The following is a 25,345-nucleotide window of genomic DNA, read 5'->3' as shown; positions in this document are numbered from 1 at the left end:
TGGGCACCTGTGCAGCCAGTCTGAAGACAGGCCTGGTCTGCATTCTTGGCATGAGTCAAGCTTGGGCTTGCTGGCCTCAGGTACATCTCATTTCTAGCAAACCTCCCAGGGTCTTTGCCCATCCTCGGGACATACACGATAGATACTCATTGAAGAGACATGTCTTTTTTCCTTTAGTGGCTCTGCATGATGTTGTGATATTGAGTTGGGCGTTCCATTAGAGTAGATCGTGCCACGTTGACTAAATACACAAGTATTTATTCTATTAGCAGGCACCACCTGCCAACAGTCATTTGGCAGTAGCTCGGCTCTGCCCCTTAGGAACTGCTTCCATAAGGACACCTGCTAAATGCAGTTACACAGCAATACAGATTTCAGTGTTAATGTTAGAACATGCTACAGTGTGTTAGCCTATTGCAGTCAAAGTCGTAGTGATGTTAGAACTAAGTAACCCCTCACTAGGTGGACTAAAGCTTTGCCCTAACCAGCCCTGCCCTTGGGTACTTGAGCTAATTCCCACATTGCCCTGGCTTCATCCCTTCATCATCATGGGTTGCTCCTATCCTGAAACCTGAGGGCTGGCAGCCGCTGAGCCCCCTCTTCACCACCCTACCCACCCCCCGCCACACACACACCATTAGAACTGGGACCTCTTAACATGGAAGTCTCCCTCCATCCACCCCTCGGGCTGGAGTGGTTTCCACATCCAGATGCTGCAGCCTCCCCACCTGCCTCAGACCCACCAAACCTCACCAGCCTCTTCCTGGTGTTTGAGACCTGACTGTGCCCTGCACCCACCCTTGCCTGCCCAGCACAAGCTGAATGAGGTTGTGAGTGGGGCGGGTTTCAGGGGAGGGGAGGGGGCTGACGGGCTGGCACACATGGTGATTATTTGAATGGGGTCACACATTATTTATCTGGCCCCTACAGTTTCTGTGTTACATATTTGTGTTTGAAGCATATTAAAATTAACTTGAGGGACTTGCTGTGATATGCACTTGATGTAACTGTCAGCCTGGCCCTCCCAGGCTTCAGGAAATCCCCTGCTGGGGATCCAAGGCAGGGAAGCAGGGAGGTGTTTTGCAGGCTGCGTTCCCTTTCTGCAGGTACCAGTGTCAGCTGATTGTCACTCACCAAGACCCACTCTCCCCAGACCCAGCAGGTCCAGGGGTCCCGCAGCTGTCTTCCAGCCCAGATCCCAGCAGCTCTGCCCTGAACCTCAGAGAGCATCAAGGCTCCACTCTGCTAGGCCATCTTCCGGAGGCTGGGCGGGCTAGACTCAGTTCCAAAGGACACGACACATGGACTACAGTCCTTTCCCCATCGATTTCACATTCAGGCCTAAACAGGTGTATGTTTCTACTGCAAAGAGAGCTTGGTGTGCCCTAAATCCCATCAGGATCATCACAGACAATGCCCACAGTCGAAGCAGGTCCTTATCATGAGCTTTTTCCTCCAACGGGGCAGGGGAAATGGGGTACAGGGAACACAGGACCCTGGAAAGCTCTGTAGGCCTCCCTAGAATACCCCAAAGTGCAGCCAGGACACTCACTTCTACCTGAAAGCACTTGCCCCCATCTCACCCGCCTCAGGTTGTCCAGCCTGACACTGCAATGTCCACATGGGCCTGCCCCTTCTTCGGGTTACAAGGGAGACCCAGTGTGGCCAGCTTTCCATGCTGGTTTCGCAGGGCATATAGGAGTGGAAACAACTTGAGACTTAGGCAAGCCTGCCCCACAAACAGTAGCTGAACAAAGAGACTTTTGTGGATGACAAATCACTTCGAGTCACCTCAGGACCTGAGAGGAACACTACAGATCCCCTCTGAATCACCCACACCTCCAGATTGTTGACAATGACTATGTGTTTACTAAATGATTTCCTTGTCAACCTGTCCCAACCTATTAGTGTCGTTTGGGGTGTCTTGTGCCCTCCACTTGTATAATAACCACTTTCCATTGTCCTTCCCCCTACACATGAGGTAAACAAGGTACAGGTCAGCACCTCCACTTAACCCAAGAGCAGACTGGTGACTCGCCCCTTGGCATGTGCAGGAAAAGGGGTTAAGCGCCGGCTTCCTCCTGTCTGCAGAGAACTGCGTCCCCTCCCACAGGGTAACTTGCAGCAGACCGAGATCTTTGGTGGAGACTCTGTCACCTCCAGTGTGCCCAGGACCCTGGTACAGCCCACCACCCCCGCATGGGAGAGGTGGATCATCTCATCAAGAAGGGAGCGATGGAGGAGTTAAGCTCAGGTAGAAACAAAGCTGAAACCACCCGCCTGCTATTGGAGCTGAATGCTCTTCTCGTGGCTGATGCGGCACATGCAGCATCGCTGTCCTGCACGCTGTCACAGCTTCCGTGATCAAGAGTCAGGGTCCTGCGCCCTGGAGAGTTTGGGCCCAATACTTAAAAAAAAAAACAAAAAAACAAAAAAAAACCACGGAAGGCTGGTATGCTGTATGCTGTCCTGGTTGTTAAAGGGAGTTCATTCACTTAAATTTGCTAAATCTCTTTAAAAAAAAAAACAAAAAAAAACCAGGTTGCTTCTCTTAAACGTCTGGAAACAAAAACAGGACACTTGGGGTTTCTGAGCACCAAGTATAATTCTCCCCTGTCGGCGTGGAGGGAAGAGGCGCTCAGGAGGTGCAGGCCTGTTCGCCGCCCTCACCCCGCCGAGTTTCGCCAGGGCCGCCAGCCAGCGGGGGTGGGGCGGTGTGCAGCTCTCAGCTGGGCCCCCTGGTGCACGTGACCTGGGCACAGGCCGGGGCACCCACTCCTGGCCCCCCGAGCAAGCTGTTCTGGCACTGCTGCTGCCTGCAGAGCGGTTTCTCGCTTTAACCGCGCCCAAACTGATGTGGCAGGGCTGTTCCCGTCCCCGCCGCGCCACCACCGGCCTCGAGGCGCAGAGGAGCATCCACGGGAGGGGCCGGCCCGCAGGACGTCTCGCTTCCCGACTCGGGATCGGGCGGAGACCAAGTTGGCCCAAGAGCGGCCTCAGGAGCAACAGCGGCGCCTGTTGGCGTCACGTTCTATTCAGTAGCCGCATTCCCGGCCCGCTGGGCAGCCAGAGTTTGGGGAGACCAAAGGATTCCCTCTGGAAGGGGGGCGGACAGGGCCATCCTCCGGCCGGGCTGGAGTGGGCAGGCCCCAGGCGCGGAGGGGCCCCGGAGGGTCCTCGGGGCTGCCGGCGCCGCTGTGTGAAACCCCCAGAAGGGTTTCGGGACCAAGCCGGGGGAAAGCTTGCTCCCGCGGCTCCATCGCGCCCCCGCGCTCGGGGCTCGGCTCCGAGGAGCGGCTGACACGGGGCCGCGGGGCTCTGCCGGCCGCTGGGCGGCGCTGTGGGACCGGGGCTCCGCCGCGGCTCCCGGGGGTGGGGCTCTAAGCGCGCCGCGCCCCAGCCCGCCGCCACCTGCCCTCCTGCAGCGCCCCCGCCCCCGCCGGCTGTCAGCAGAACCTCTACGGGAGAGCTCGCTCTGGGGAGGGGGGCCTGGGGGCGACGGAGAGGCCTCCTGCCCGCCTGCGGCCCGGCCGCACCGCACACGGTCCGCGCTCTGCGGCCTGGGGCGCCGCGGGCGCAGACACGAGACCCGGCTGGGGAGGACTTGCTGACGGATTCTGCTGTTGCAAACTCGGGGTGAAGCCGGCCGCAGCGTGTCCCCCCACCCCGAGAACACGCTAAGGTTAGACCCTGTCGGGGTGGGGGGGCGGTGGCAACACCCTTCCCAATGCGATCACAAAATCACAGCAGGGTAGTGGCCGAGAGTTGAGGCCACTGGACTGAATCTGCCTCCTGTGCAAGAGGACGCTCCCCTCCTCAAGCGGGGTGTGGGGTGGGGTGAGCAGCTTCAGTCCTTCCCCAGCCCCACCCTGACAATCGGTGCCTGTGGAGGAAGTGCGGGGCTGAGGTGTGCGTGGCACGAGGGATGAGCAGCCTGAGTCCTTGGCTGGCTGCGACTTTGGTGGGAAGACGTCCGGGCTCTAACCCAAGCCAAGTCTGGAAAAAAGAGGTCCTCGGAGATAGCATGAGAGGATCCTAAATGAGGGCTGGGGGACTCCCCGGTTGAGATGCTAGTCCTTGGAATGAGGATTTGCACCTAGTGGCCAAGGGAAAATGAGGCACTGCAACATCTGGCTGTGGGGAAACAGGAAGAAACTAAAGAAGCAAAGGGCAGGATGTGGAAGTCTCTGTGGGGGCAATGACAAGCTTGAGGACCCTGGCCGAGAGCTGCTACAATTCTTGAGATCACACTGTACATGCTGAAGCCATATACAGAATTTATTAGAGTTTGCGGAAGCATGAGATAATGTACCACAAAATAATTTGATTTTACAACATATAGTAGGGAGTTGTCAACATACTGTATTGTCAGCAAGAATGGGATACAGAGCAGAGTTTCACATTTTTTAAAAGGCGATGGACATCTATGCTTGTCCTTAAAATAAAAACTAGGAGGGGCCAGCAGAGATAGCCTGGTTTGCAGTGGGTGTCAAAATCTAAATCTAGTATCACAATTATAAGAAACTATAAGAAAACTATTAGAAAAATAGAACATCAAACGAGCAAAAAAATATTGTACAATTTTACATAATAAACACAATTCTCTTATTAATGGCTCCATGATCAGTAGAAGGAAAAGTTTACTGGAGAAACCACAGCTTTTCAGGTTTGATAATAAACCAGCCCTCATTGCCGTCATCACCTTCTGTGCTTCTTAGACCCATCGACACTGAAAGGCACAACTTAAGCAGGAAACTCACTTTAAATATATATTACAACTTTTCAAGTGGGAAAATAAGTCCCAACCTTAAAAAAGTCTGTCCTCGAGAAACACAAAATCATATACCTTGTTAATTACTTAACAAAGTCAAGTGCATCTTCCTAGCCCTGCTTCCTGACCCTGCTGGACACGCTCATACCCTGAGATTGGTCAATTGGTTGGACTTCACAGCCGAGATCTTTAGCTCACGTGGGTTTTTCAGCCGGCGGTTCAGCACGCTTACAGGGTCATCCAGGAGGGTTCCTTGAAACCTGTGCCCGGAGACCTTTGGCCAGTCCCTGTCCCTCTTGAAAGAGCACTGCCACTCAGTGAAGCAACGGGCACAAAAAGACTCTATCAAAGTCAGTTAACATTTTTTCTTTTTTGCCTTAAAAACCCATTAAGAATCGTGATGAAATGTGGCTTCTTGCACACTGGATCGATAAAGCATTTCATTACAAAAAAAAAAAGGGGTCCACAAAATGTGTATCTCACTCTCCCTAAGGAGCCTTACATACAATACTCTCATTATGATGTCAAATGTATACCTTAAATTATACATAACAGTCATACGTAACACATTTAGCTCCATCTGCTGGCAACTCTGTAACAGTCCCACACAGAAGCACACAAGTGTCCCACACCTGTGCCCAGCAGACACACCTCTCCATCCGTGCTAGAGCACGTCGGTAATGGGGCCTGGCACCAACATCCCCTACTCCCGTCTTCATGGTGATGACTCCTGGGCGCCAGCAGAACAATCAGCTTTTATGAGATGTGTGGAAGTGGGACATGCAAATCGGAGGAGCTGGGTCCTGGCACAGAGCGAGCCAGCAGGTATTCCATTTGGCAAGGCCCCTCAAATGCCCATAAGCCTGCCTACGCTCTGGCCGGGGCCTTTACAAGGCATGTCCACACTCACCCAAGGAACTCAGCCTCTGACCCTGTGCTCATAGCTGCAAGTGTGGTGTTAAGCCAGAGGCCATCCTGTGCAGACTACAGAACTCCGTTCAGAACACCTGCTCAGTTGTGGGAAGAGAGCGTACGGCCCAGTTGGCACCTGCTGCCATGCGTGAAGCCCAACAAACAAGGGCCAGGTGCCTCATCCAGGTATGGGCACAGGCTGCACCAAAGGTGCAGAAGGGGGCGCGCCAGAGCCGCAGGAACCCAGGTTGGGTGAAGCCCCCAGAACGCTGCAGTCACCTGAGGACACAGGAGAGGCAGGACGCCTGTGATACCCCAAGCCCAGTATCAGCACGTGGGGCCAGGAGGCTGATCTCTTGACAGAAATGACGCAGTGGAACAAAACCACAAGTAGGGGAGCTGCGGGGGGGAGGGTTCTGACAATATCGATTTAGCAGTCTTTCCAAAACACCCTAGGAAAGATGGCACTACCCACATCTCCCTATTGGTTTGGAAAAACAAATAAGGCCCAAAGTTAGGCTGAAAGGAGGTGAGCTGAGGGGTGTGCAGAGGCCCACTATCCCCCCGAAGGCCCCCTCCTAGAAGCAGGCTCAGCCTCACTGGCCCACGGGGTCTGACTGCTTCCCTGGAGACCCCCTCACACCCTTCACTCTTCAGCAGAGCTCCTGGGGCTCCACAGTTCAGTTGAGTCTTTGTGAGTCTTCAAGGGGTCACAAAAACATGCAGAGTGGGGACACTGCAGGAGGCGGGGAGGGGTGCTTACTTGACACAAATGGGTCTTTTCCAATGTGGGTATTTGGGGCTGGACCACAGATAAAACAGACACATTTCCAAAGGGTGTGTGTGTCTCTAGAAGTGTGGAATTTCTGATGATGTAGGAAAATACTGGCCAAGCCATGAAACAGAGAATCATATTCTTGCTTGAGGGCTACGGATGCCAACTGTTGGGTGCTTCTGGTGGTTATTTCTTGCCTGCACACATGCGTGTATGTGCCTGTGTGTGTGTATGTGAGTTTATTTGGGGGGAAGGAATAAAGAATGGGATAAGAAAAAGCTTATCAACCGTGGGGAGACTTGCTCCAGACACCACTCTTTACATCACCGCCCTCACACACAGAGAACTTTTCCCTGGCAACTGCACAAAAGCTTCTCACTAAAAGCACAGTGACCATGAGAACTATTTCTCTGTGGCACCTTCAGGTGTCTTTTTCCAAATGGGCGGCTCCTGCCCATAATGGGGGCAGTGGCAGGGCAGGGGCTTCTCACTACTAAGCTGGCGAGCCTACTGGAGGCACTTCCCACTTTGGGGTAAGGGGGGAATCCTGATGCACCAGGAGCTTCTCATTCTGTGGGATGTTATCAAGAAAACATACCTTGTCAGTTGGTATAAAGATACATGTTGCCAGCTGAAATGTCAACTGTATGCACAGTCTATTGTGTGCTGTCTTGCACAGAAATTTCAGCCAGAAAAAAGGAATTAAAGTAAAAAAGAAAAAAATTCTCTCCTGCACTTTTTCTCAAATACTCTCTTACCCTCAAGTTCTTTTTGCCTATGTGGAAAAATAACAGACTAATCAAGCAAACAAATAGCTAACAAACCCTAAGACAGCAGACAACCAAAACCCCAACAAAATAAGTTAATATTTATCAAAATATTGTACAGCACCAATCTACATAAATTTAAATACCTTTCTTTGGAAACCCGCACTTGGGGCTCTTATGCGCTTCCCTCTGTAACATTCACAAATGACAGAATAAAGCTTCCAGCAAACAAGGTGTTCAGGGCCTTGGCCACCCGCCCACCGGCCCTCCACCCACCACTGCCATTTGGCCATTTCACAAATTCTTGCAATTCTCTCCAGACTTACTGAGGGAGATCAGATAAGTGCCATCAACTTACCAGGCTTCTTTCTACCAGATTTGTGTCAAAGACCAGGGAAGAAATGGGAGTCTGAGCTTCAAAAGCAGCATTTGCATTTTCTGGGGTGTCCACAGGCCTTCCCCCACCCTCACCTCCCATCAGCATGGGGCCCTTCTGTCTCTGGAGCCGCAGTCTAATTGGAAGGAAGACTCTGTCAGCATTCTTGCTTTCTCGGGCCCCATCCTCAAAGTTGTGTGTGAGCCACAGAGTACGCCAGCATATGGGAGGGAGCACACTGTGTACAGGGCCCCAAGCTGGCTCCTCGACTTACAAAAGCAGGAGGTCCGGGGCAGGGTGATGAACCCAGATACAAACCCCAACATTTGGACAACAGATAACGGCAGGGACAGCAACACGACCCCAAATTCTCGTGTGCAGACCCCATGCTCAGAGCAACACACTGAGCAATACTTGGCCATTTTTCAAGTTAACACTAAGTGCCAGTTGAACTTGGAGTGATTCACAGACGCTAACAGGAGGACTCAGTGTGATGATACGTGAGAGGGGGGCCACACAGATGATGTCAGGGCCAGCCACCATCACCTCAGAATGAGTGGATACCTGCCTCCAGAACCTCATAAGACTCAAGAAACTGACCTGCAAGCATCAGAGGGCAGGATTTAGTGATTGGCAAAGACCCACAGAAAACAGTGCTCTAAGCTCTGCTAATCTAAGGCCAGTCCCACATGCACACAGGGCCACATTCCAGTGACTCGGAACCCCGGGGTGTGGGTGAGAGATCCCAGAAGCGGCAAGTGGAGGGAGTATGGCTGAAGGACATCCCCTGGCGCCCAGGGCCCTCGGCCCTCCTGCCCTGTTCCCACAGCAGTGCCCCCTTCTTCCTCACCTTCCCCTAGTACTAAGCATCCCCAGTCCTGTCAGAGAGTCAGAGCAACGCCCCTGCCTGGGAGCAGGCGTAGGGGAGGGCTTACAGTCCTAATGACTTCTGGAAGCGATTTGGAGAACAGGAGTGGGAGAAGGAAACCAGTCTTACTCTTCCTTTTTAAAGTATACTGCTGTCCTTTGGCTCTGGGGAACTGCTGGGGACAGACTGTTCTAGAGTACTTGTCTTGCATCTACGGTTGGCCTCTGGGGCTGAGTGGGGAGATGGCTACTGAAAGTCTGGAGTTTGGATGTTTTTAATACCAGAATGGTCCCTGGGGAGGGAGGCCTGGCTTTTCAAAGTAACAAGAGAAGGTGACCTCCATTCTGCCTGAGGACACAGCAGCACAGGCACGGAGCTGGTGAGGACGGGAGCCGCTTGCTTTGTTCAGAGGGATGTCAGGAGCCACAGTGGCCAGCTGCAGCCAAGTGGCCCCCACCAGGGAGCTGTCAGAGGTGACTGGGATGTGGTGCACCTGACGTGGAGCAAGTCTAGGCAGGACACACGGGTTGTGGGCCGAGGCTGCATTTCAAGTAGCTGCACCTTCTGCTGCATTGGGGCTCTGTAGATGTGGGTGGGTCCTGATGCACTGGTGGGGGGAGCGAGGTGCTCCCAGGACCTCTGCGGGCATCCCTCGGGCTGCTGCCACCCCTGGGAGTAGGGCTGCGTGTCACTTGCAATGGTCCAAATTGCCATCAGGAGTCCTTGCTTGGTCAGTGGCCAGGGACGCCTCCTCACTGTGCCACAAACCATAGCCAAAGTAGATGATGAAGCCTGTAGGCCAAGAGCAGAGACCGGGTGTGAACAGAGCAGGCTGAGAAGCCCTGGGTCCGTCATGTGGCCCCACAGGAAAGCCTCTCCCTGCTGCCCGTCCCAGGCCTGAACCCAGAGAAAGCACCCCTCATGGCCCAACCTTGTGTCTGGAGAAACGAAAGGGCTCTTGGACTATGATCGACAAAAGTCACTATCTCACCTCCATATGCAGGAAAGGCACACTGCCTTCTGGAAAGCCTCACGCTGGGGCAGTTCTGGAGCGGGGAGAGGCTAGGCCGGGTACCAGAGAGGGGCACTGGTCCTGCAGCTTCATCTACTGCCCACCTGGTTGGGGCTGTGTGGTCACTGGTGGGGACGGGACGGGACAGACACTCCAGCAATTGGACTAGGCCCTGCCAGGGTGGGATTCCCAGGGGACACCAGGGCTCCCCAGGCTATTCGAGTGGCTTCCATAGTCCTGACTGTCTGTTTTCTCTACCTATGTGACTGTCAGATGGGAGGAGGCATTCAAGTGGCCCACAAATGTGTGTAACACAAGGGTTCAATCCATTCCAGTGTTGGAGACACTGAAGGTCTGCGGTGGAGCAGAGATCTGAGCTTTAGACACCCACCCAAGGAGTATAGCCCATGTGGCCCTGAGGCCACCCTTGTGCCAGAGACACAAGGAGAGCAGGCCTTACAGCCTTTAAAAGAAGGGTTCAGCCATTGAAAGCCCTGGAAATAATCTAATGGCTTGGAGCCCAGGAGCTCATGTCCGGGATGCCTAGAAGCAGGTGTCCTCCAGCCCTGCCAGGAAATGAGCACCTTACCCCAGTCTGGAGGAATGCGTGCCAATCACACACCATCACACACTGAGCCAACCCTCTCACAGAACGGCTCTGCAGGGGGTGTCTGTCTAAGCAGCTTCAGGCCACACTTTGCAGACAATGTGGGGCGGGCAGAGAAGGATTTTGAGGCAGCAGCTATCTGCCCCCAAGCGTGGTGACCCAGGGCTGAGGGTTTTGGCAGAAACACAGTCCTGGGGTTACTGCTCTTGTCAGTGATAGTGAGAGGTGAGGGCAAGGCCTGCTCCTGTTTCCTGCATTCAGGAAGGAGCCTGGGTTCATTTCCTGCAGTCCCAGGTGTTGAATACCCAGCGAGGGGATGGGCCACCATCAGCCTACAACAGGTGACCTCCAAGCATCCTGCAGGCCCTGGCAGCACCCTCAGCCCACATGGGCCAGCGGGCAGATGCAGGCTGGGCTGAGGGAGGCACGGTCTAGACCTTCCCGTGTGTGGGAAGATGGACTGGTGCTTCGTCAACAGCAGACTCCTAGCCTCACTCTTGTTACCTTCAACTCTTGCCCAATGACATAACTAGCTCAGGCAAGAGCTACTAAAATGAAAAGTATCTAAAAGAGAAGGTAGGACCCGCAACCTACTAGGAGCTCCTTATTGAGAAAGAAACCGCTGACTACATGTGTTTTCATTTTGTTTTGAAATCTGAAACCAGAGAGGCATCCGGCCAAGCTGCAGGAAAGAAAAATAAGCAGCACAGCACAGGCTCCGGGGACTGGGGGTGGAGTGAGAGAAGTCATCACAGTAAAACCTGTGATCTCACATACCTATCAGCATCCACACTGCAAACCGGACCCACGTGCCTTTGTCCAGCTGCATCATGAGATAGACGTTCACAAAGATACTTAGGACGGGAAGTAGAGGCAAGAAGGGCACCTGCAAAGACAGTGGGTGGCAGTGTCAAGTCTGCAGGGAGTTGGAGTGCAGGGGGATGGCACTTTTTTGAGTCATTTAGCAAAGCAACCTAGGAGAAGATCCCACCCCTGAAATTCAGATGCACTGAGCTATTTATATGGGGAGGATGAAGCGAGTGCACCCCAATCCACATATATACACACAGCCAGACCCCCAACAGGCAAATCCTAATAGGTGAGAGTTTGGTTCTAAGCTACTAAGCGTCAAAGTGAGCTCTATTCTCATTTTCCTCCCTTGCTATTTGCCTGTTAAAGAAGGGACTAGAAGAGGGACTTCCACTTTATCTCCAACACTGAACTGCTGTATTATTGGCGTAATCTAAAGTGCAAATGCCCAAGTCACCTCCAAGGCTTGGCAGTGCGATGTGACCCCCATGTGGGGTGCAGGAGTGCCAGGATCTGTGGCACCTACCACAGGAACCTACCAGGAGGTCCCTGCAGGCAGAGCTGCTCACCTTAAACGAAAGCTTGGTCTTGCTCTCAGGCTGCCTCCAGATGATGACTGTGACCAGGAAGCAGAGAAGTGCAGATATGGTAAGCACAAAGATTGCCCACAACTCCCCTTTTATCAGAGCCTCCTTTCCAAGCACAGCCAAAATGCAGAAGGTGATGATAAGAATTGCTAAGAAGGAGAGAGAGAGAGAGAGGTGCAATTCAATCTTATTTCAAATCCCCACAGATATCCTCAGTCTCCCCAAAACCAATGGAGAGGGAGGCTCTGTTTCTGCAACCATCAACAACCATGAGGCAGAGTAAGTGACATCACAGTCCAGTAGCAAGACAGACGCTTATTCCTTCCAGACTTGCCTCCACCACCATTGACAAGAAACCCTGAAATGCTAACATCTAGCAGGACCCCAAACACCTAAAAGGGAAGGGCGGGCTCTTACCTATGAGGCTGGTTGAAATGTTCACAATCAGCCCGGAGAATTTGGAAGGCTCCATATTTTTGGGTGAGAGTATGGTTTTCAAAGAAAACCGTTCTGCTTCTGGTAAAAAGCCTGTCTGGGAATCACTGGTGCTCACCAATTCATTCTGGTCCACTTGATCGAGCTCATCGGTAGTTCTAGCCATCTGGTATACCATGTTAGGTTGCTCTGGCTGATATCTGTAAAGAAATGTATTGTGCAACGATCATAATGTGCTTTAATTAGGTAAAGGGACACGACTAACTCAAGTTCTTAGTAAGCTTTCAAAGGTAAGTTGTCCAGGACACCAGGCATAACATGGGAAGAAAATGGTCAGAATGATGCATTCCCTGGCAAAATAGATACAGAGGAGGAGACCTGAATCCTCTCCTTCCTGCTTCTGGGCAACATCCTCCTTGGGGTCTCTGATTTGAGACAACGCCAAGAGGAATGTACGGAGATGGTTTCTCTTGCTTTGAAAAGTAGCACTGGCCTCTGGATGCTTAAGATATTAGGCCACTTCCAACAAAACTATGGCTGAAGGGTGCTAGAAGTACAAACAGAAATAGAAGGCAGTAACATTAGGATCCTGTCTGGTGCAGAGAGCCAGAGAAATGTGTCTGCAGGCGGACAGATTTGAGAAATTATATTTGTGAGACTTAATTGGATCAATTTATTTTAAAACTCCAAAAATGCCTTAGAATAAATAAACTTTATAGAGCTGGCTAAAGGACTGAGCCTGTGGCATGATTTCCAAGACATAAGCTTCCTGCAAGTAAAGCATTCATTTTAAACGAGGTTCCTTATCTTCCCACCCAAAATGAACAGAGCTCAAATCTTTTCTACCAGCTATGAAAAACACAGTGCTTTCTGAATTATTTTGCATATAATCTAAGAGTGAGCATAAAGATATTTAACCTTTTTTTTTTTTTTTTTACTGATTCACTTATGTTAACACCATTTGGTCAATAAGAATTTGAGGGGAACCTCAGAAAAGATTCCAGTGTTGAGCCCTTAGGAATAAGTGGTCAGAAAGCTAGCAAACAAATTTTAGCTTATTGTACACAGCCACTACTGAGCTCAATCCAAGTTTGACATAAATTAGGTGCTAAAGCACATAAGAAATGGAATAAATGACCTTGTTAGTATAAATACTTGCAAAGAAATAGGGAGGCTCTTCCCAGGTGACCACCACTGAGAGTCTCCACGACTCCATATTCTCATGATAAATGCCCCCTTGAGCCTTTCCTGATAGTGAAGAAGCAGAGCCCTGTCCTTCTAGAGCAAAGGAAAACTGGAACCCAGGGGTATGCTTGGGGAGAGAGGTGTTGGGGCAGCTGAGAACACCAGGAAACCAAGGTTCACACAACTTGGATTCACCCAGTTCCCACCAGGACTAGTTCCCAGTCTCCTCCTACCTAAGAACTGGGCCAAACTGAAATCATTCCCTTAAGCCTTCAAAAATTCTGTTCCCTGGCCCAGACCTGACAGTTGGGCTGAGAATCTGTCTCTATCCTCCTGACATCCCACCAGAAAAATGAGGGCACATGACAGTGAGAGGTGAGCCCCCTGACTCTTTTCAGTGATGTTCTCTCTAGCTAGGCACTCAAACCACCAAATCCCACCCTCTCCAGAGCAGTTTCCAAAGGAGTTATCAACAAACTAAAATTTACACTGTATAAGCCATTAACTTGAACTTTTAAAAGGCTAACAGGATACATCTCCATTTCTATCATGGAACCCTGAAGAGCCATACATACCGTAAGACCAGCACACAGGTAGCCACCAGAGAGTAAGCCAGAAGAGTGCCAATCGACATGAGGTCCACCAAGTCTTTCAGGTCAAAGAGAAAGGCCATCACAGCTGGGGAGGAGACAAACATCAGGATCCATGGGTGGCCCTCCACAGACTCTAACAGTCAGAACCACCTCCCACTGATGATCCAGGGCACACAGGGTGCTGCTTTTACTTGCTTCCTCTCCCCAGCCCTTTCCATGGAAACACACTGTGACATTGCTTAAAGGGAAGAAAAGCTCAGGATAAAATCACATGCACAGTGCTCAGCAGACAGTAATAATGATTAACATTTATATAGAGAGCACTTTCATCATCATGACCTTTACTGATCCTCATGGCAACTTTGCAAGCTACCGCTACACTACAGATGGAGAAACTAAAGTCAGACATGTTGGAAGGCTTATCTAAAGTCACACAGCTAGGAAGTGGAAAAGTCAGGATCTCAATTAGGTTCTTGTGGCTCTGAGTGCAATGTCTTTCTCTATATTATGCAAACTCACAGACAGTTATGTGTATCTATCCATCTACCCTCACACCAGTCACCCATCATCCATCCATCCATCCAGCAATCCTCTGTCCATCCATCACCCATGATCTATCCATCTATTTGGCCATCCAACCATCCATCCATCCATCATCTAACCACTCATTCATCATCTACCTAGCACTCATTGAGAGTATGCCAGTAAGTGTATACCATCAAAAATGTACATCATCAAAAAGGGCAAACCAGAGAGTCTCCGGCTTCCCTGAGTGTATCATCCAAGACAGGCATCAGTAGGCAACAGTGATGAGCAGGTCAAGTCTAGTGCTCTGGGAGGACTCACAGGGGCTCCTAACCCAGGCAGCTGAGCCTGGAAAGCAGGGTTATTTCCAAACAATATCAGTACCTTTACCATGACCCCACTTAAAAAAAAAATACAACATTCATGCTTATTTGAAAAATCTCTGTAATTCTTCTGAGTATACATTCTATTTATATGGGTATGTGTTAAATTTCCCATTTAAAAAATTACTTGGATAGATCTACTTTGGGATATTTTCAAATCACATACAATCAACATAAGTTAAAACATAAACATAAAACCATTACTTTTCCACAAATATTTCTCAAGCCCCTATAGATTACTTCAACCAAAACAAATTTAAATTAAGGATAAATCACAGGATCAAAGAGCAATACTGGGCCTTCTAGATAATTAGAATAGTATCCAACTGTGCATGCCACAGATGCCTATGTTCCCACTCACACAGAAACTTAGGCCAAACTCTTTGCATGTGGGGAGATTTTAGAAAACCGAATACTTATTTACTAGTCCTGCCAAATGAAAAGAAAGAGTAAAATCCCTGGTTTGGTGAATGCTTGTACTTTATAGTCACTTTAAAGATTATAGTTTGATCTCTCCTGATCAACACAGGAAGGAAATTAATGGCCAGTCTTTAATATGATCAAATTACATTTAAATCCTGGAAAAAACATTACTATTTCGAATTCCTTAATCTTTTAAATATATTGATCATATTCTGACATATGGTGTCTATTAACCTGACCACTGAGATCACAGCCAAGAATGCACAATTACATAACAAATTTGTTAAATAATAAAAAACTAGCTTTCTTTCCTTATATAACATTAATCCACAAAACTAAGCACACTTTACTAAGGGCATAAACACCATTAACAATAATTCATTTAAGATGGTCAAATGTCTTACTGGGGCTGAGTAGTCCCTGTGGTACAGGCTGAATTGGTATCATGTGTCCTAATACACTAAGATCCACAGTACTACTCACAACCCGAAAGAAGCCAGTCACTTGGCATAAAAACAAACTGGGAACCAAGAACCAGATCCCCTGGATGTGGGTGTACATCCTCACTTCATCTCTCTGTACAATGTGATGAATAATGCCGGTCTCTTGAGAGCTAAGAGGGGCAATTATTAAAGGAGAAAATACAAAAAAACAGTAACAGTACATTAGGCATGTAAGTTTCCTTTGACGGTCCCCTTTTCTTAATTAGGGGCCCTCAGAATATCATATGGCTCCAAGGGTTCTTTGGGCACTAGTTTCAAAACCATCCTCTTGGTGAGGAACTGTATATTTGATAAGATAAACCTCCTCTGAGCCTGCCACTACTTACAAACTTACAGCAATTGACACCCTAGCAACACCCCCAACATCTCCTGGAGAATAGATAGCACATTTCATAAAACGTCAATCCTAAGGGATTCTCACTCCCCTGAGAATCCATGGGCTAAAAGACATGGACAATGAATTTCCAGCATGAACAAAAAGTCTCTTGGCTGGTGCCATGCAAGAAGAGGTCATCCTGCCAAAGTCTACTCAGAAACATTCAGAAAAGGGTAAATACAAATGGCTCTGAAAGGATAGTGTGTGTTCCAAGCTCTGTCCAATGAGAGGGTAATCATAATAAAAGGATTCAAAAGTTTTTGAGAATGCTATCACATCCTCTATAAAACTGGTCTCTGCCTTTAGTCAAAAGGGCAGCTATCTTGCAGGAAACCCAGGTTTCAAGGGCAAAAACCAAATGTTAAAAAAACCAGTTCCAACTTCTCACAGACCAACATAATTCAAGCTATTTCCCTAGGGACTAGTGGCTCAACTGTTAAGATACTGGTTATATGGGATTAGTTGCAGTTCTTACCAGCAATGGCACCTGAGGTCAACGTGGCGATTATTGGTGTTTTGGTCCTATTGTTGATTTTGGCCAAAAATTTAAATAGCAGTCCGTCTTCAGCCATGGCATAGATAACTCGAGGCATGGGAAACATGGAACCTAAAAGACTATACGGGAGGAAAAGGCAAAACGCATCTGTAACACTAGCTCATCAGGAAGAAGGGCACTGTAATGTGACCATTATTGGTACCCTGTAATGCAGATCACCAAGAGGGAGCCCTGAACTTATCACCGAGAATTGCTGTCCTCCAAACTAGGTGAAGCCCATGGCTGAAAGACAAAATTCAATGCGTCAACCCAGGAAAAAGCACTTACTGTTACGTATTCACTGAAAGAATGGCCTAACATAACATAAACATGCATGGGATCTAGTCATCACTTTTATGAAAAGGAAATCTTGTATTTATTCCCACAAATTTCTAGGTGAATCAAACAGAAAATAAAGGCATCACTGTGTTCATGAGGATTTCTCGTGGTAAATCAATGTTCAACAAATATTTCCTGTACATACAGGCTACCACCAAACATTGGGGGCAAAATATTTTTAAAAGACATTTAATGTCTTTTAAACATTAATGTCTACAAATTAAAAGACATTTACTTTCTTGGGCCAAACTAAGAGCCAAGAGACAGTGTACCAAGAGGTGGCCTGGTCCAGGGGCCAAAGTTGGGGATAGCACGCTAGACCCTTGCTGAAAAGATGATGTCCGAAAGTGGGCCTCAGAGTCTTCAGGATGAAAGTATTAATGACAACTCGTGGGATGGTTGCAAACAACAAGAGGAGAAGCCATATCACCAGGATTGGGGTGCTGGTTCAATTTCAAGGGAAGAGTGAGATTGGGAAAAGAGAGTTTCCCTTCCCAAGAGCTTCAGAGGCCTCACCTGGTAGAAAGAGCACAGAGGGAGCCGACGGCCACTGCATACTTGGCACCTTCCCAGCCCACGTGCTTGAAGGCGTCAGGCAGGGGGCTGTTCTTGTCCAGGCAGAAGTATGGCATCATGAGTGTGAGGGCAGCAGACACTCCAAAGTAAGCAATGAAGCAGATCAGGAGAGATGCAACAATCCCCACAGGGATCGCCTTCTGAGGGTTCTTGACTTCTTCACCTAGAAGCAGCAAGGGGTCAGGCCCAGGAGGGCAAGACAGTGAGGGGCATCCAGAAGATGCCTGTGCCACCCATAAATGACTCCCCCGCAGTGCTCAGCCCTATGGGAACCAGGATCTTCTGGGCTTCTGGGAATCACAGGTGGCCCTCCTAACACAGACCAGAAGACTCATAAAGCCCAGGGATGGTGTTTTCCGCCTTTATTCCCTGGTTCAGCCAAGGAAAAGACTTATTTCCTTTGGCAGAGAAAATTCAGGAGGCCCGACAGAGCCCAGCCTATTCAGTCACTCGGATAACAATATTTTTAATGGCTTCATTTCTCCCAGATGACGCACAGATATGAAATCGGGCTGTAGCCACGCTATCATTACCCCGTCCTAGCAGCACAATAGTTAGTCACATTCATGATGCAGACTTTCCTGTCAGGCACTGCCACTTGGGGAAGTGATAAAAGGGCGGCGGGGGGGGGGGGGGGGAGATCAGCAGGAAGCTACAAATCTACACGTTGCTCATGTGTGAAAGAGCGGCAGCCGGCACATGCCCACAGGAAGGAAAACAGCAACCCATGGGTAAAATTAGCCCAGCCTGTCTGATGGGAGAGGAGGACCTACAGGCTGGGCCCCAGACGGTGGGCAGGAGCCATACCTGTGGTGGCGATGCAATCAAAGCCCACGAAGGCATAGAAGCAGGTTGCTGCCCCTGATAGGACGCCGGAGAATCCAAAAGGCATGAATCCACCAACACCAAATATCCCTTGTTTTGTGTCACTAGGAAAAAAGAACCAAAGATCATAATACCCACTTCACAGTCCTGAAGAGAAGCCACTCCGAACAGAGAAGCCACTCCGAACGGTCATGCCCCCTACCCCACTGCCAGCCTGGGGTGCTCCAGACCCCTTGTAAATGATTCCTGAGGCAGCTGTCACCAGACCCCGGGGGCACAGGCTTCCCTGCTTTGCATGGCCCAGAACCACAAGGGCACTCACTGAGCCCTTTCCAGAAGCACCCCTGAATATTGGCTTTGGGGGAAGGGAGAGGGTATGTGAGACGGAGTGTCCAACAGGAAAGGGGGAAGAAACCAACAAGTGAGGCCTTTCCCCCAGGACCTTCAAACAAAGTACATATACTTTTTTTTTAAGATTATATTTATTTATTCGGCATAAGAGGGAGGGGGGTGGGGTGGGGTTGGCACAACAGCAGGCAGAAGGAAAGGGAGAAGGAGACTCCCAACTGAGCAGGAAGCCCGATGTGGGACTCGATCCCAGGACCCTGAGACCATGACCTGAGCTGAAGGCAGATGCTTAACTGACTAAACCACTCAGGCCCTCCAGAACATACTCTTTAGAACTGAGAGCTGCCAACTGGGTGCATGGCCCCCACCCCAGGAACATAATGCAAAAATCTCCTATATTTACCAGTAACTCAAGTCCCAAAATAAGCATTTCCAGAGATACTGAGGTTGAAGAAAGCAAACTGCTCTAGTCAACAAAAGCATTTCCTCAGCATTCACAGGCACATGATAAACAGGGATGCCTACATGGGTGGGGACCAATGCCCAGCATGGCTTGGGCGCATCGGTAGGGCTCAGTACATATTTGCTGAAGTAATGAATACACAGCCAAACACATGTTGTCAACCCCAGAAATCCTTTAAGGTTCAGAAAATAGGTCCAACGAAGTGGAACCTGTGACTCTGAACAGTGTGTCCAGGCCTAGAATAGCTGCACAGAGCCTGGGGGCCAGCCACCACTCACACCCTAGATGGCCACTGTCACAAGTGATTCTACACCACAGACACCCTGGTCCTCTACTACCACATAAAAAACAGCTGAGCTACCAGTCCAAGAAGGACAGTTTGGTTCCTCCCTCACCAGCCATGACTTTTGCTGGCTGCCAGGCTGCAGGCTTCCTGTCACAGTTTCCAGAGGACAGTCACCACCTCCCCATCAGCCTTCCTAACTCAGCAGGCTGACAACTGCCCAGCTCTGCGGGGCAACCTGCCCCAGACCACTTGACTTCCTAACATAAGAGCCAAATAGGGTATTCTAGTCCTATAGAGATGTTAATTGGGTTAGCAACTCATTGGCCAAATTTGCTTTCAGAGGGATTTATCAATAGATGGCCACTTTGGACCTAATTATTTTGTAATGGGGATTGAGCCTTGCACGGATGTTTAGAGGATCCTTGGTTCCAGAATCTGGAAATCAGAGCGTGAAGGAGGTTCTCAATCTGGGACTCACTGTGGTTCAGTAAGTAGCAACGTGGGGGAAGCCCCAAGAAACAGGCAAGTGATAGATGTAGGAAAAATCATTGCCAGACTCAAAGGGAAGTTTGTTGATTTAAGGTATGACTAAAATAAACTCACCACCCAAAGACAAAAATGGCAGCCCAGGACAAGGGAGTCAGCAAGACACAGGACGCACCCACCGCATCCATAAATCACCAAGAACATAGACTGTCCTGGTGAGCTGACTCCTATTATGAAAAGTTTTAGGCCGAAGTCTGAAACAAAATAGTTGACAGCCGAATAGCTCAAGACAGCGGGATGAGAAGATGAAAGCAGGAGACTCAAGCGAGATGCCTTCTGAGGGGCTCCTGGCAGACCCTTTCAACTTCTGAACACAACTAGAACATGAGGGGCCCGGCTCCCCGTCACTGGCAGGACAGACAGGTGTGGAAGGCCTCTAGATACCCACCTGCCTCCACAAGCCCTCTAACCTCAAGGGCTATGGAACAGGTGTGTGGAAAAATAAACAAGCATCAGAACTGACAGGCTGGCTTTAAACAACCATGAGGCAGAGGCACCCAGAAAGTTTTTGAGAATTCCATTTGAAGGGCAGAGGAAAGCGTACAACATTATGTACATTAAACCCCAGGAAGATGGGCAGCCCCGGTGGTGCAGCAGTTTAGCGCCGACTGCAGCCTAGGGCGTGATCCTGGAGACCCTGGATTGAGTCCCAAGTCAGGCTCTCTGCATGGCGCCTGCTTCTCCCTCTGCCTGTGTCTCTGCTTCTCTCTGTGTGTCTCTATGAATAAATAAATAAAATCTTAAAATAAACAAACAAACAAACAAACCCCAGGAAGAGACAGGCCTTGTAGAAGAGGATGAGGGCTGGAACATGCGTCCATTACATTGCCAGGTGAAGCAGGAGCATCAAGAAAAGCATGGAGCTACGGAGAGTTAGCAGAGCAAAACAAAGCCATTCTCCCTTGCTCCTCAGGGGAAGGAATCAGATGGAAGGGGAGTCAGCAGACTGTGATTCTAACTGTATGTACTCCTCCAGCTGGGTCACCATCGTGACGTGGATGCCCAGACACCACATGTCACAACAAAGGACAAGGTCCTGGCATGAAAAGCCTTAACAGAATATGGTAGTAGGGGAAACATGCAAGGTGCAGAAAAGTGGAGAGAGAATGTTACCTTTTTTTATGTACTAAGAGAGAAACTATACACTTAAGTTATGTATATAAGTTATATACATAATACACAAAACAAACAGAACTACATCCTTGTAACTGCTTGTATCTAGACAAATAAAACCTGGAAGCTTACACACACAAAATAGTAAAAATGATTACCCATGGTCGGGGGTGCGGGGGTGGGCGGAGAATGCGGTAGATGAAGAAAGGAATGGGAACAAATTCTCAGTGTATACCTTCTTATGACATTATGACATGGGAACCATGAGAAAACATTATCTACTCAAAAAATTAAATTCAACATTGAAGAAGAGTTTAGGCATTCCGCTTTCAGTGGCGGGCCTCGCTATCAAACCTATTCTATGTGGCCTCAAACCAAAACAAAAAGATTTTGTTAAAAAATAAAAAGAAAAAGAAAAAAAAGAAAGATTTTGTAAAGGCTCTGTATATAAATTTGCTATTGCACGTGGTGCCCACTTGGCATCTAGCAGCTGATACACAAAGAAATGAGGAAGTAGGTTCAAGGGACTGCCAAGGCCACCACCTGGCTAATGTCGCCTGGTGACAGGGCGGGCTGAAGCAGATCCTAGCTCAGTGCCCCTTCACCAGAGCTGGGGTTGACCAGCTCTTCTGCATGCCCCTCAGCCAGTTACCCAGAAGCTAGCAGAGAGGATAACTGGCAGAGGAAGAAGGAAAATCTGTCACGTGTTCATAAACATCCCCGAGCCTGGGCTGAGGACTTGACAGAAACTTCCATGGTGGTGAGGGGGGTCCTCTCCCCTCCGTATGGTCTCCTCCAACTGCATCAGTGGAGAGCATCCTTCACCAAGACTCTGCTCTTGCTAACTTCCATCTGCCACCCTGACATAAACTGCAGGTTGTCCCCAAAAGCCATACCCCCTTCTTCTACACAGGAAGAAAATATAATTATTTTAGCTAGACATAGGAACACTAGGAATAAAGATGATATGTTTCTCAGACTCTCTAGCTATGAGGGATAGTCACCTGACTTAAGCAGACATGGTGTATACATCTCCTGAGAAACATCAGGGGAATTTAGTGGAGTGGGAAGGTACTCTTCTACTTTTCTCATTTCCTTCCTGTTGGTGGGAGCCATCTTGGACCTTGGGGTAACCTTGGGAATGTGGGCCATGGACAAAGCCATTAGATGGAAGAACTGGATTCCTCATCCACCAAAGCAATATGCTGGACCAACCACCTAGAGATGCTGACTTAAGAGGACTAAACTTTTAACTTGTGGAAGCCAGTGTTATTTTTGGGTTTCCACCCTACCTGACAAGAAACTACCTGACACAACCTTCTCAGCAGGTTTCCATGTAGTGCTGTAGCTCTACACTCACTACATCTATTACAAATCCACAGGACTCTGGATAAGAAAGCCAGAGGTAGCATAAGTTGAAGGCCAGAGGGAACCAGCCAAACTGTCAGATAACATTTCTATTCCAGACCAAGACACCAACTCAGTCACAGGTTCATGGAGGTGTTTACAGCCAGTCTTGGAGAGAGTATCATAAAATCACAATCCAAAGTGCTCAGAACTGCCACCAAAGCCATGCAGGCTGAAGCTCCTCCATGCTGTGTGGTTTGGTTGGGAAATACTCTATTATTTCAGAGAGACAAGCAATTTCACGCAAGACTACATGGCCGTGGTTGGAAACACAAATCTATGGCTGAGGGGTTAAAAAAAAAAAAAACGAGAGAAAGCAGTTTATAGGCTTTAATAAAATGAAAGAGCAAGCTATGCTCCAGACTTGCAGCATTCTACCTCGGAGGCAGTGCTCCTGGGGCTGAAGGCAGTACAGTTCATCTCACCAGGACACAAAGTATGAGGACAACCAATGACAGTAAATACCATTGGCTAACATAAACAATATCTTCATAAAAACAATAAAATTCAATCTTGATCGACAACTAAGAAACAAGACATGCCATTTATATTTAATTCCTGATCTATAAACAGCCACCAGCAAGACAGTCACCCCAGGTTTTCAAAATCTAATGTTATTTCCAAGCTTATTTTGAACTGGCTTTACTCTACCCTGAGATAATGAGCATCAATAAATTTGGCATAAATATGACCCAGGAATGCTTAGGAATGCTACATTAAAAATCTTCTTTTCTCAGGGGCACCTGGCTGGCTCAGTCAGTAGAGCATGCAACTCTTGATGTTGGGGTCACGAGTTCAAGCCCCACTCTATTGGGCATAGAGTTTACTTAAAAAAAAATTAAAAGCCCTCATTTCCCTGTAATAGTTTAGTCTCCAAAAGGCAGGCTCTTTTTATTTGAACTGTTAACCACATAATATTTCATGCATTCAACAGCTTCCTGCTTGTGTTCTAGTAGTGAACTAGTCACACATCAATGCCTGCCCAATGACCAAGTTCACGTGTGACCAGTGGGATCCCCAGTGTGGGACCTTGTTTCTCAGTCTCCTTTGCGGCTAGATATGGCCACCTACTGGATTTTCACCAGTGGGATGTTGGCAGAAGGGAAAGGCATCTTCTGGATCTGCCCTTGAAAGGACTGGGCACACTCTTTCCCATACCCTCTTTTCCTCTCCGGGAGGGCTGGATCTTGCCCACGCCCACAGCCCAGCTCTGACCATGCAGAAGAGGACACCATCTTAGGGCAGGATGGAGCAACCAGGTGGACGGTCAGGGTCCCTGAAAGCCTGTGTGCAGCCATGCTGGCCAGTCAACTTGGTCTGCTCATGTCAAGACATCGTTTTAAAATCACTGCATTTCAGGAGGGTCTCCTTATCAGAGCTGTTTAACCTTTGGTCATAATCAAAATAGAACCATAGACAAAAATCTCACTCCCCCTTCTCCATCCTAAGACCCTAAGATTCCCCTGAAAAATTACAAAAGATCAAAAAGATACATTTTAATTGTTTGGCTCTTGTTTCCTAGATAATCTCAGCTTGTTGACGAGGCTTCACTGGAGGTCCTAAAACAGCACAGGTCCAAGGGCTGGCCTGTCACCTGCCTCCAATCCCAAGAGTCTTGAGTCAGAGAACATAAGGGAAATTGGGCTGCTGGTTTTCAGGGCTGATGTACCCCAAGTCGAAGGTAGGAGAAAGAAACTATTACAATCACATTCTGATACTTCACTAATTGTGAAAACCTTTAATAAAAGCCTGTGATAAAAGTTCCATGTATTTCTTCTTCCCTCTATGTTACTAATAGGAAGGCATTTCAAAATCAAGTGATATCACCATAGTTTTGCAGACATAATCTTTTCTGAATATAAAATTCAGAGGTGGGTCATGAAACAATTATGAGGAAAAACAGATTAGTGAGTCTGACAATGATCTTCAACTACATACAGTTTTGGAATTAGAATGAAGATTCTGTTTTCCTGAATATCTTCCTTTATCATACAATGTTCTGTCGAGTTCAGGGAAATTAAACTTAACACAAATTTCAAACCAAAAAAACACCCTCACCACCCTCACCTATTTTACCACAAAAGAATTCAAATTCAAATTTTATTTTTTAAAAAGGCACGTACTATTCTGGCCAATTACAGGCCCCCAATACAGGTGTATGTCATTAAGTACCAAATACGCATCAGCTGTTATAGGCCGAGAGGAAGAAAAAACAACTCACTTGTTCAAGCAGAGATTACTGGATGAGTTCTGGAAATCCTCCTCTGTGAGTTGCCAGTTTTTAATTGATCCTTTCACAAATCCTGACACCATAATGAAGCCCAAGACCAGAACATTGACACAAGTAAATATTTTGTTGACCATGGCCGATTCTTTCACACCGAGAGTTAAAAGTCCTGAAAAAGCACACAAACAGGAAAATTTTGCCTGAGAGTGTGAACTTTGTGCCAGGTAAGTCCTTCCTGGGACAGGGACAGGGATCCCAGGAGAGGGTGACTTAGGAAGAATCCAAGTGGCACCAAACCTCCTAAGATTTCTGTGAGCCTCTGGGAATGGGACTGAATTAATACTCTTTCTAGCCCGGATCAAAATAACTGAAGTTCAGGCGGTAGTTCACAAAGCTACCAACGTTGGCCTTGCAGGTCCCTCTGGAGTTCAGGGTGCCACCCAGGGGGCACCAAAGGACAGCAGAGATGGGGGATACCACTGCCAACCACCCGGAGGGCAAGCCCCTCCCAAGGACAGAGAGGAGGCCCCTCCTAGCACCCTCTCCTCCTCATTAACATACTTTCCTGGACTCCTCTGAGGAGGCAGGAATTTTTTTCTCCAAAAAGGAGACATTTTACTCAGTTTCTTGACAGAATGAGGGTTTTTCAGATGAGAAAATTATTCAGATTCACTCTGCAATGTTTATGGTATTAGCAACAACAACTTCCTGTGATTATGGAAGAACCACGAACCGTGTGGTTCATCTCGGACTTGGCGCACTTAAAACAATG

At 48.5% G+C, this 25,345-nt stretch overlaps 1 protein-coding gene across 1 annotated transcript in view; it reads right to left on the bottom strand.

The window, feature by feature from the left end:
* Positions 1-8,667: 8,667 nt before the first annotated feature.
* SLC7A1 (solute carrier family 7 member 1) overlaps positions 8,668-25,345 on the bottom strand; it is a 66,464-nt gene continuing 49,786 nt past the window's right edge. The window contains 9 exon segments of the mRNA NM_001287553.1: positions 8,668-9,261; positions 10,866-10,974; positions 11,468-11,634; positions 11,903-12,120; positions 13,681-13,783; positions 16,384-16,523; positions 17,299-17,521; positions 18,166-18,287; positions 24,568-24,742. Of these exon segments, the coding sequence (NP_001274482.1) occupies positions 9,158-9,261; positions 10,866-10,974; positions 11,468-11,634; positions 11,903-12,120; positions 13,681-13,783; positions 16,384-16,523; positions 17,299-17,521; positions 18,166-18,287; positions 24,568-24,742 (1,361 nt within the window). The 3' untranslated portion in view covers positions 8,668-9,157.

Source organism: Canis lupus, chromosome 25 (assembly GCF_011100685.1).
Source record: "Canis lupus familiaris isolate Mischka breed German Shepherd chromosome 25, alternate assembly UU_Cfam_GSD_1.0, whole genome shotgun sequence".
In the NCBI taxonomy this organism is placed as follows: domain Eukaryota; kingdom Metazoa; phylum Chordata; class Mammalia; order Carnivora; family Canidae; genus Canis; species Canis lupus.
Note: the sequence above shows the minus strand (reverse complement) of the source record. Positions and strands in the feature narration are given on the sequence as shown.